Source organism: Neopelma chrysocephalum, unplaced genomic scaffold (assembly GCF_003984885.1).
Source record: "Neopelma chrysocephalum unplaced genomic scaffold, ASM398488v2 Primary Assembly neopelma1_94839, whole genome shotgun sequence".
Lineage (NCBI taxonomy): Eukaryota > Metazoa > Chordata > Aves > Passeriformes > Pipridae > Neopelma > Neopelma chrysocephalum.
The window spans coordinates 12,281-23,963 of record NW_020923544.1 but is presented as its reverse complement, the minus strand read 5'-3'; the positions used below and the strand labels follow the sequence as shown (position 1 = coordinate 23,963).

Here is an 11,683-nt window from a genome sequence, read left to right as displayed (position 1 = left end):
GGCCTGGGCTCCAGGAGCAGGCAGGGCCAGCCCCGGGATGCCCAGTGGATGGAGCACGGCTGCCGGGAGATCAGCCCCGGCCCCTCTGCCCCCCTCCCTTTCCTTGGGCATGTCCAGAGGGGATGGGACAGGATGAGGTCAAGGGGGCTGCAGCCACCAACCCTGTGGCCCAGCTCCAGCACTCACCCTCCTGTGGGGGCTGCACCTGCTGCACCTCTTCAGGCTGCTGTGCTGGAGCAGCCCCAGGGCTTTCCTCCTCCTCCTCCTCCTTCACCCAGGCCAGCTTGGGCACTGTGGGGAGGCTCTGCTGCACGTCTCTGTCTGGTGTTATGGCTGCCTGCAGCAGAGATGCCATGGAAAAGCTTTGGCTCCCCAAGTCCTGCAGTCGTGCCTTGAAGGCAGCTGCAAGAGTAAAACCTGGGAAATGCTCCGCCTCATCCAGTCCCACCATCTGGCCTTGAGGGCACCTGCCCCAGGGACTGGAGATGCCTTGAGTAGCCCCAGGGTCCCCAAGTGCCACAGTCTGGCCTGGTGGATGCACGGGGGAGAGGTGGAGAGCTGCCAGAGTGAGCAACTTGCCCAGCTTCCCCCGAGAAATGCTTCCCTTCCCAGCACACTGTGCCAGCCTCAAAGGCTGAGGGGACCAGTGCACCCAGCTTGGGAGGCCACAGGCTGCTTACTTCAGCAAAGACAGCTCTCTCCCCAAGAAAGTCCAGGCTGGGGGCATTGGCGAGGCGCTGAACAGGCGCGGCGTCAGTGCTCGCCACGCCCTCCGTCGTTGTGGCTTCGGCCTCCTCCGTGAGCCCAGGCAGCGCAGAGTCACAGTGTGACACGGCATCGCTCGAGGTGGTGTCCCAGTGGGTTGTGTGATCACTGGTTGCGGTGTCACACTTTGCTGTGCCAGCAGTCACCATGGTGCTGACATCAGGCTTTGGCTTCAGCTGGGTCGGGATGGTGTCAGGCTGGGCCTCGACATCAGCTGATGCGATCCTGGACTTCCTACGCCGACTGCCCACGAATTTCATAAATGTCTGCAGGAGAAAGAAGGGCAGGGAAGAGATGGATGTCCCCTGGAGGGCTGCGACAGCGGTGCTGGGCTGAGCAGTGACAGCACGCCCAGCCCAGGAGGGGATGGCTGCAGGTACCTGTGCTGCCCTGCGGAAGCGGCCATGGGCACGGAGCTGCTCTTCTGTCCGCTCCTGGCCTGCATCTGGCAAAGAGCGAGCGCGCTCAGAGCTGAGGGTGTGCGGGAGAGGCCGGAGAACACAGCCCAGGCCTGGGCTCCAGGAGCAGGCAGGGCCAGCCCTGGGATGCCCAGTGGATGGAGCAGGGCTGCCAGGAGATCAGCCCCGGCCCCTCTGCCCCCCTCCCTTTCCCTGGGCATGTCCAGAGGGGATGGGACAGGATGAGGCCAAGGGGGCTGCAGCCACCAGCCCTGTGGCCCAGCTCCAGCACTCACCCTCCTGTGGGGGCTGCACCTGCTACACCTCTTCAGGCTGCTGTGCTGGAGCAGCCCCAGGGCTTTCCTCCTCCTTCTTCCTCCGGAGCAGCCTGAGCAGGCTGAAGCGTCTCCCTGCCATGCCACAGTCTGGTGTCGAGGGCACCTGCAAGAGAGACACCTCGGAGAAGCTCCGGGTCAATAAGTCCTGCAGAATGGCCTTGAGGCCACCTGCCACAGGGATTGGAGACGCCTCGGAGAAACTCTGGGTCTCCAAGTCCTGCAGAAAAACCTCGAGGGCACCTGCCACAGGGATTGGAGACAGCTCGGAGAAGCTCCGGATCTCCAAGTCCTGCAGCAGGGCCTCGAGGGCACCTGCCAAAGGGGTTGGAGACGCCTCGGAGAAGCTCCGGGTCTCCAAGTCACGCAGAAAGGCCTCGAGGGCACCTGGAAGCGAGAAAATCCTCCAAAAAGCTCCGAAACAGCAAGGCACGAGTTGGCTGCGCGGGGCCTTCGCACAGCTCCGCTCTGTCCCGTCCTGTCCCGTCGCCTGCTCCGAGGAGCACTGTTGACACTGCGGCCGTGTCACCAGCAGCACCTCTGTCACTACGGGTCATAAAGGGCCCTTGGACACCCTGCCCCCTTCCATTCCACCGGCCATGCCCAGCATGTCACAAAGGGCCCTGTGACACGGTGCCACGTGGCCTGGGGCCTCCCCCAGCCCGGCCAACCTGCCCCACTTTGGAGGGAATCCGCTCTCTGAAGTATCTAATCTGGCTGGACCTGAACTGTGGGAACGGCTCAAGAAATGAGCAAACACTCCCCTCCTGTGCCTGCTCACGGCAGCACAAGGAGCCCCCTCGGCCGCCGACGCAGCCGCAGCAGGAAGGGCACGGGGCCTTCCACACAAGCTGCCACGGCCTCCTTGGGAGAAGTGCTGGCTGGTGGCCATCCTAAACACGGGGGGTGTGACACCGAGAAGGAAGGTGTGGGCAAGGGCACCAATGCTGCTGGGAGCTCTTTGGCCAGGGCTGCACCCAAATCAGAAGCTGTGGCAAGTCCTGGCCCAAGGAGACCTGCCACTGCCCTGAGTCCTGGCAAGGGTGCTGCCCATCTCCTACCCCAAAGAGCTGTGCCCCCGGGTATTAGTTCATTGGAATACATGCCCAGAATAAAGACAAGTACAACAGACATTCAAACACTACAAAAAATCTTTTATTGCAGTGAGAATAAAAAACTAGCAAAGAGAATCAAAAGCTAAAAAAGAGTATAGAAAAACTACTTTATCAGTTGGCATTTCTACAATACTATGAACAGCTTTTAATACAGTATTAACCACTAAAAAGGGAATTAAAAGGATTCCAAAAAAGGATATAAAACATTTTCTTTCTCGGTTGCTTCCTATCAATAAACTGTGCTTACCCACACAGACAGGCCAGGGCTGCCAGGATCTGCAGCAGCTGGTCGGTGCCCATGCTTAGCGGGCGTCCCCACGGAGCAACAGCCTCGAGTGAAGGATGAGCATTGCTCACCCCAGCAGTCCTGACACCCCATTTTAGCAGCTCTACATTACACCACGTAGGGCCAGTACACAGTATAAGGTGATGCCTGAGTGGCAGCCAAACCGTGCCTGTTCATCACCTGATAGCAACAGTCTGCGCATGCCCTGCTGTAGGGCAAGGGGCGAGCGACCCCTGCCCACACAATCTTCCTCTCATCATCATCTTTCTCACCCCTATGGACGACCTCTCCCATTGTGTTTCAAGGGTATTTGTGTCCATCTTGCAGCATGGAGCCAAGCCAAGAAGGAACTCAGCTCTGATCATGAGGGACATCAAGTTGACTTGCTAAAAAACACAATGGACCTTTCAGCTAACTTGTGCCATGAAGTTACATTGTACAGCACTCTGGCTGGTTTCACATCCTAATATATATTCTTTCTCACACCTCTATGCTCCACTGATCATCTAATTCAAAAGTATCCCCCTTACAGCATTGCAGGTCCACGTTGCTTGATTTAATGAAGATGTTGCTTGATTTACTGAAGGTATTGCTTGATTTAATGAAGGTATTGCTTGATTTAATGAAGACAGGCTCTTTGTTTATCTCGGGAGCATTAAAAGTTTTACATCCTGGATTCATGTCTGGCTGGAATTCTGGAGCTGATACCTTTAACCCAATGCTGGTGTTGGGTGTTGCAAACATCCTGGCTGAGTGATTTTTTTTTTCCTTTTAGCTGCAAGCAAGCTTTTCCTCTGCCCAGTTACATCTAATACAATGTCTGTGGTTGTTCTCCAGTAGGGAGAAGGGTGATTTCTGGATTAACAGTTCCCTGGAAATAACAAACTCTTGCTTTCCAGGTGTCCTGCAGGAAGCCAGGTTTTTTGGTCTTGATTTGCTAATTGAACCCCTGGAAATAGCCATGAAGGGAATTTGTTTGAAGACCTGAATGCACCTGCCCTGCTCTGGCAGGGGATGTGTAATTTAGTGCTGTAAGTTAGTTGAACAACATTCCCAACAGAATTCCCAACCAGCTGAGGATCACTCTCCCACCTCTCGGAAGGAGTTGGTCCGGTTCCTGCTGGCAACACCCCCCAAGTCCGAGCTGCACTGTCAGCTGAGAACACATTTCTCTTTCTAACAAAGTTCTAGGAATTTCTTCTCAACATCTCATCTAAACCTCCCTCTTTTCTATCAAAACCACTGCCCCTTGTGCTGTCCCTCTCTGGAGTGTTGGTGTCTGGTGCTGGAATGTGGCAACGTGAAATGCAAACAATGTGTTCTCTTGAACTGAGTTTGGATTCTGAGCTGTGGCACAGTGACCTTGACTTGGAATTCCAGGGTGGTTTGGGCTGCATTCCTGCTTTCGGGGGAAGCTTTCCTGGAGGAGCAATTTGTTGAAATGTAAAATGAACCAAGGACAATTTTTGAGAGCTTTGAATTTAGATTTCATTAGTCTGAAGTAGTAGAATAAATGGTCTTGTGTGTATTTATCTGTATAGAATCATGGACTGGTTTGGGTTGGAAGGGACCTTAAAGGTCTTTTCATTCCACCCCCTGCCATGGGCAGGGACACCTTCCACTAGACCAGGTTAATCCAACCTGTCCTTGGATACTTGCAGAGATCCAAGGGCAGCCACAGCTTCTCTGGGAATTCCATCCCTGCCCCTCCCCACCCTCCCAGGGAAGGATTTCTCTCTGGTCTCCCATCTAACCCTGCCCTCTTTCAGTTTAAAAACCATTGCCCCTTGTCCTGTCCCTCCAGGCCCATATCAAAAGTCCCTCTCCCTCCTTTTTATAAACCCCCTTCCCTGGTGGGGTGTCTTCAGCTCCTCCCAGGGCCTGTGTGTGTCTGTATCTATCTTGTATCTGTCTATATTTCTAGACAGGATATATTTTAATACATTTCTATCCATATATTTATACCTAGATATTTATACCCTGTAAATATTAATGCACACCTATCTACACAATGATGTTAACTTTGTGTCCAGACCTAGCCCTTTTCCTCTGTAACCTTTTTGGGGGGTTTATTCCTCGGGATTTCCAGGGTCTCAGTTTCAGTGGAGCGGATCTTTCCCACCTGGATCTTTGCTACATCAACTTCAAGATGGCCAATCTGAGCCGCTGCAACCTGGCCCGTGCCAACCTGGAGAGGGCTGACCTGTCAGGCTCTGTGCTGGATGGAAGAGCTGCTGCAGCTTGGGAGGGCTGGGCTTGTGTTAACAGAGAGGAACTGGAACAAACAGAGCGGTGTAAAACATCGAGTTCTTAAATAGATTCTAGAGTTGTTCTGGTTCCCAAAGCTTTTACACTTACAGTAATGATTTAATGGGATTGACTCTCAAAGCAGAAATTAAAAGTGTCTTCTTGATTGTCTTTGGTGTTGTTCTTCCGGCTCTCAGTGACTCCTGTCTGTGCCAGTGTGCCAACCCGCCAGGGGTGAAGATGCTGCGCTCCAACGCAGAGGGAGCGTCCCTGAAAGGCTGCAACTCTGAGGACCCATCAGGCCTTAAAGCTAATCTGGAAAGTAAGAAGGTTTTGCCTTGTGAATCTGTGCCAACTGAAGCCTGTGTTTGTGCATTTCTATGGCCCAGAAAATGTCGAGCTGTGGTTTGTACAACCCTGGTGGTCTGTGACCATCTCAGCCCGAAATCCCCTTGTCCTCCTCCAATTCACACAGCTCTGAGGCAGCACCAGTGTGGAGCTGCTGTGTTTCTGACTGGTTTTCTTCACAGAACTCCTTTCTGTGTGTGTTCCAGGTGCCAACCTGAAAGGAGTGGCCATGGAGGGCAGTCAGATGACAGGAATTAACCTCCGAGTTGCAATGCTGAGAAACGCCAAACTAAAGAACTGTAACTTCGGGGGAGCAATGTTGGCTTTAACTGATTTGGAAGTGAATTAGGATTAATTTTCCATCCTATTCCTTTCTATACTATAGTCAGCTGGTAATTTGGGGGATTGCTGGCTTTTGGCTGACCTCTCCAGCTTCAGACTACAATGGAGTTCAGGTAAATGGACTTCAAGTAAAGCTTTGAACAGAGTTCTGGGTGCATTCCATTGACACTTCTTTTTCTTTTCCCCTTCTGAATTGTGACCTATCAGGTTGTGACCTCCAGGAAGCCAATTTGAGGGGCTCTGATGTGAAAGGAGCCATCTTTGAAGAGATGCTGACCCCCCTGCACACGTCCCAGAGCGTCAGATAGGGAAGAGAACACATCAAAGAGGAAGGAATCCAAACATTTGTCGTGACTTTCTTCACCTTCTCCCCTTCCTGAGTTAGAAGGAATGGTTATTGGACAACTTCCATTTGCAGTAGTGCCTAAGTAGACTCTTTCTGATCACTTTTGGGGAGGGAATTTGTGTTTCAGAGGTGGAAAGAGAGAGTTTCTCCCTCTGTGAAGAGAGTGAGGAAGTGGGCTGGTTCTGAAACCAGAAAGTGGGGCTGGTTTGGGGGGGAGGGTTCAAGACTTTCATTGTTTAGCATTGCCTGACTTTGGAATGCATTTTAATTTCTAAAGCACAATATGTGCAATTCTATTTATTAAGTCTGTAGCTGCAATAGGAATAGAAAATGTTATTGCTGTATAGTAGCAAAGGAAGTGGAGGTTTACAGGTAGACAAGTGGATTTACAGTCAGTGTCTTAATTCCTGCAGGGTGTTAATGCCAGGGGTGGTCACACAGTGCCCACAGGATGTGTTCAGGTCTCTGCTGGGGTTGAAACAATGGGGAACTCTCCTCAGAGGTCCTAAATTGCTGTGGAGTAGTTGGAGTGCAGGGTTAGAACAGCTTTATCACCTCAAATGTGCAGAGGAAGCTGCTGCCCCTGCAGGGACCTGCCCACAGCCCGGATTGAGTTCCCCCTGGGAGATCCCTGGGCAGAAATGGGATGTCTTAGTTAATGCTCTCCAAAGGAGTGTGAAATTGCACTATCAATCCCAGCTGGGAAGAAAAATTCCCCTGCTTCCACATGTCCTGACCGCTCCAGACTGGAGTTCCTGTAGCTTTTTCCTTCTTTGTTGGGAATTCAATGTACAGAGGAAAACACAGAACTGACCCCAAAGCAGAGAGAAGCTCTGGGGTCACAGCACCTGCTCCCCCCTCTTCTCATCCCTTCAGGAGATGAAGAAATGGCCCTGTTTCCCCTCAATGTACTATGCAATTACTCCTTGAAAGCGTGGGCATAATCTCATTTGCCAGCCAGATCAACTCTGGGCTGCTTCAAGTGGCTGTAAAAGCATCTTGCCTGGGGCCAAGTGCCCCTTCCACACTTGCTTTACCTGTGGAAAAAAGCAGGGAAAGCTGCTTTTTGTGTGAGTACCCGTCATGTCTCAGTGTTTGTGATCTTGTGAATCCTCATGAACCTGGAACAGTGTCAGATTATCTGTTGTCATAAGATATGTAGGTGGAGATTGTTTTGATCTGTGTTTAAATCTTCCTTGAAAATACAACTGATAGAAAGCAATGTTAAAAAAAAGAAAAAGGAAAAAAAGAAAAAAGTAAATAAAAAGAAGAAAAGGAAGAAAAAAGAGAAAAAGGAGAATGAAAGAGAAAAAAAAGACAGGAAAACAGGAAAAATGTGACAAATAATAAAATAGAAAGAAAAAAGAAAAAAGAAAAAAGGGCGGGAAGGAAGCAGAAAGAAAAAAGGGAAAAAAAAAAGAAAAAGAAAAGAGAAAAGAAAAAGACAGAAAAAAAGAAACCAAAAACGTATTAGCCTCGCTCCACTCACGTGCAAATGGCCGCTATGATCCGCCGCAAGGACTACAACTCCCGTGGTGCTCCGCGCAAGGCGCAGGCGCGGCGGCAGGCGTACGGGGGCGTGGCCAGGCGCTGATTGGCTGCGGCGGTGTTCTCGAAACGCGGTGCGCGCGCAGAGCGCCGTGTTGGCTTCCGGGAATCGGTGATGGCGGCGGGGCCTGTTTCTGTCTGTGTGAGCTGGCGGGGAGAGCGGGCTCTGGGGATCCCCTCGGGGGCTGCGGGGAGCGCGGCTGTGGGTGGAAAGGCTGAAGGGCTCGGGAGGGTTTGGCGGGGGGGGTTCGAGGGTTCCCGAGGGTCAGAGCGCAGGGCCTTGGAACCCTCTCGGGGGCCGCGGGGCCCGGGAGGCCTCCCAAGAACCCGGATGTTCGATTCGGGTCCTCAGAAAGTCCTTCGGAAAAAAAATTCAAAACCACCCAACCAAAAAAAGAACCCTAAAAAAAGGAAAAGTGAGGAAAAGATGAAGGAAAAACTGCAAGGGCCAGGATGATTTTATTACTTTGCTTCAGTTTTTCCTTGGACTCCTCCTTCTCAGATTGTTTACTCCCTTCCTTTACAGAAAGCTCTTCTGCTGTTCTGTTCTTTGGGGTCCCTTAGGGACTTTTAGGGATCCCTGAGGAGGTTTTGGGGTGTCTCTGAGGGGGTTTGGTGTCGTGAGGCGACTTAGGGAGGAGGTTGAAGGTCCCTGAAAGGGGTTTGGGAATCCCTGAGGGAGTTTTGGAGTTTCCGAGGGAATTGGGAGGTCCTAGGGGGCTTTGGGGGTGTCTTTGAAGCAGTTTTGTGGGTTTCTAGTGGGATTTAGGGAGTCCCAGACAGTTTTGAGGGTCCCTGAGGAGGTTTTTGGGGTCCCTGAAAGGGCTTGGGGGTCCCAGGTGGGTTTTGCAGGTCACTGAGAGGGTTTAGGGGGTCCTTGGGGGGGAGATGAGGTCTCTGAGACGATTTGAGGTTTTTTTGAGGAGGTTTGGATGGGTCCAGAGGTGGATTTCTGAGGGGATTTCAGGGGTTTTGCGTGGATTTTGGGGGGTCTCTGTGTCAATCCTGTCTGGCCACGGCCAACTAAAACTCCTATGAGGCCATTTCCCATCCCCCCACAATGCCTCTGCCAGCCCAGCGGACCGACCCCAGGGAAAGGTGATCCCAATTCCCCCCCGAACCCCAGAGACCCCCAAAACTCAGCACACAGACCTCAAAGGAAGGGGGGCCTGGGCGTCCCCTAAAGCCCAGCAATGGGGTTCAGGGGATCTCCCAGCACACAGGGGAGGGGTCCTGGGGGTGCCCCCCAAAGTGCGGGGGGGAGATGTACGACATCCGGGTAAGGGGATCCCAGTGCCCCCAGTATATCCCAGTTACCTCCCAGTGACCCTCAGTGTGGCCCATTAACCCCCTCAGTGACTACACAGTGTGTCCCAGGGACCTCCAACTGGCCCCCAGTGTGGCCCAGTGATCCTCCAGAGAGCACCCAGTAACCCCCAGTATGGCCCAGTAACCTCCCAGTGTCCCCCCATGTGTCCTGGTAATCCCCCAGTAACTCCCCAGTCCCTCCCAGTGCCCCCTGGTTCCCCCCAGTGTGTCCCAGTATCCCCCAGTAATCCCCCAGTGCCCCACAAAGCCCCCCAACTGTCCCCAATGTGTCCCCAGATGCCCTTGGCCTTTCTGTGAGCGTGTGTGGGGGGATGTTTTTGGTCAGAGGGTCCAGGGGGGCTCCTGGGGTGAGATGGAGGGTTGGGGACATCAGGGATTGGGTTTGTGAACAGTGGAATTGGGGGTGTCAAGGGAGGAATTGGGGACACCACGAGGGTCTTGGGGACACCAGGGGGCTCTCAGGACTCACCTGCTCATAGAGAAGCCCCTCCTCTCCCCCTCTAGGCCCCATTACCCACCCAAATGTCCCCAAACCCCCCTTCTTTCCATTTAATCCCCTCCCCCCAAATACTTTTGACTCCCTCAATGCCCCCAAGACCCTTTTAACTCCCCCAAATGCACCCAAAATCCCCCCAAAACCCCCAGATTCCCCCAAATCTCCCCCAGCCCACCCCTCAAATCCCTTCCAACCCACCCCAAGAAGGGATCACCCGGCACCCTGGGACAGGAACACAGTGGGCTGTACTGGGGGCACTGGGCTGTACTGGGAGGGCACTGGGGGGGGCTCAGGTGTCCCAGGAAGAGGTGTCCCAGCTCCAGGAGAGATCTGGGGTGCAGTGAGGAGGTCCTGGTCTGTCTTGGTCTGCCCCTCCCCAGCTCCCCCAGTACCCTCCTGGACCCCAAAGCCCCCCAGGCCCCTGACTTGGTCCTGCTGCCCCTTGAGCACCTGCAGCTCCTGCAGAACCAGGCATTTCATCAGCAAATGCACAGCTGACACCAAGCTGGGGCTATGTTGATGTGCTGGAAGGCAGGAGGGCTCTGCAGAGGGACCTGGCCAAGCTGGATCCATGGGCTGATTGCAAGGGGATGAGGTTCAAGCAGGCCAAGGGCCGGGTCCTGCCCTTTGGCCACAAGAAGCCCTGTCAGCCCCCCGGGCTGGGGCCAGAGTGTCTGGAGAGCAGGCAGGCAGAAAGGGAGCTGGGAGTGTGGATTGCCAGGAAGCTGAAGAGGAGGCAGAGTGTGGCCAGGTGGCCAAGATGGCCAATGGCTGGTGGCCTGGCTGAGGAAGAGTGTGGCAGCAGGAGCAGGGAAGTGATTGTTGGGCTGGACTGAGCGCTGGTGAGGTCACCCCTGGAGTGCTGTGTCCAGCTCTGGGCCCCTGAGTTGAGGAAGGCCCTGGAGGGGCTGGAGCAGGTGCAGAGAAGAGCAGCGAGGCTGGGGAAGGGAGTGGAGCACAAGTGGTGTGAGTAGAGGCTGAGGGAGCTGGGGTTGTTGAGGCTGGAGAAGAGGAGGCTCAGGGGAGACCTCCTGACTCTCTGCAAGTCCCTGCCAGGAGGTTGTAGCCAGGTGAGGGTCGGGCTCCTGTGCCAGGAAGCAGCAGTAGGACAAGAGGGCTGGGTCTTGAGCTGTGCCAGGGGAGGTTTAGGTTGGATATTAGGAAGCAATTTTTTCCCAAGAGAGTCATCAGGCCTTGGAATGGGCTGGGCAGGGAGGGGGTGGAGTCAGCATCCCTGGAGGTGTTGAAGGTGAGAGTGGATGTGGCATCTGTGCCATGGTCTGGGAAGCACAACGGGGTTGGATCAAGGGTTGGACTTGATGATCTTGGAGGTCTTCTCCAACACGGTTGATTCTGTGATTCTCTGATTGCCATTCCTATGGCAGCACATGCTTGAGGCTCTATCCCCAGGTTGATAGAGATGTCTGTCCATATATATCTGCAAGGTTAGTCTGTAAATGTGTGGTAAATGTTAGCAAAGCAGGCTAAGTTCTGGGATGGTTCTAGAAGGAGAAAGAAGGGTACAACTCCAGTGCAGGCAGGCAGCCCTCAGCTTGCACATGATGTCCCCTCCCTGCAGGTTCCTGTCTTTGAGCCCAGGCCCTGAGGTGAGGCTGAGAAGTGGTGTGGAGGTGAGCCCAGAGCTGTCCCTGAGGTGAGGCTGAGAATAAGTGCAAGGCAGAGGTGCTGCAGAGGAAGGAGACCCCCGTGGTGGGGAAGAAACAAAGTTGTGAATGCGCATCCCCGAGAAGGTGGTGTCTCCATCCCCTGTGTGCCAGGTGAGCTGGGGCTTTGCTGCAGAGCTGTGGGTGCTGATTTGAGCGGCTCCAAGTGCTGAGATGGTGGGCACCCAGGAACACAAACTCTGCCTGGCCACGGAGCCTGCAAGGAGGAGCAGAGACAGCCCTGGCAGTGTGGGGGGCCGGGTTGTCCCTGTGCCTTCCCCTGCAGGCCCTGGCTGTCCCTGCTGGGCCCCTGTCCATCCCCATCAGGTCCCTGCCCGTCCCCCCTGGGCTGAGCTCCCCCCAGGAAATGCCGTGGAGCTGAAGCTGCTGCCATCCCCCCCCTGCAGCCGCTGCCCCAGCCAAAGGAGCAGCAAAGGCAGGGCCAGGAGCAGAGACAGCAGCAG

The 11,683-nt window shown here is 54.1% G+C and overlaps 1 protein-coding gene across 2 annotated transcripts; it reads left to right on the top strand.

The window, feature by feature from the left end:
* The first annotated feature begins 3,976 nt into the window (after positions 1-3,976).
* On the top strand, positions 3,977-6,217 carry LOC113980622 (BTB/POZ domain-containing protein KCTD9-like). Of its 2 annotated transcripts, none has more exons than XM_027707843.1 (5): positions 3,977-4,047; positions 5,336-5,468; positions 5,701-5,766; positions 5,878-5,949; positions 6,044-6,217. In XM_027707843.1, the coding sequence occupies exons 2-5, from the start codon at positions 5,387-5,389 to the stop codon at positions 6,142-6,144; spliced, it is 321 nt and encodes a 106-aa protein (XP_027563644.1). In that variant the 5' UTR covers positions 3,977-4,047; positions 5,336-5,386; the 3' UTR covers positions 6,145-6,217. The 2 variants fall into 2 exon arrangements, with proteins under 2 accessions (XP_027563644.1, XP_027563643.1); XM_027707842.1 differs by having other exon boundaries at positions 3,994-4,054.
* Positions 6,218-11,683: the final 5,466 nt, after the last annotated feature.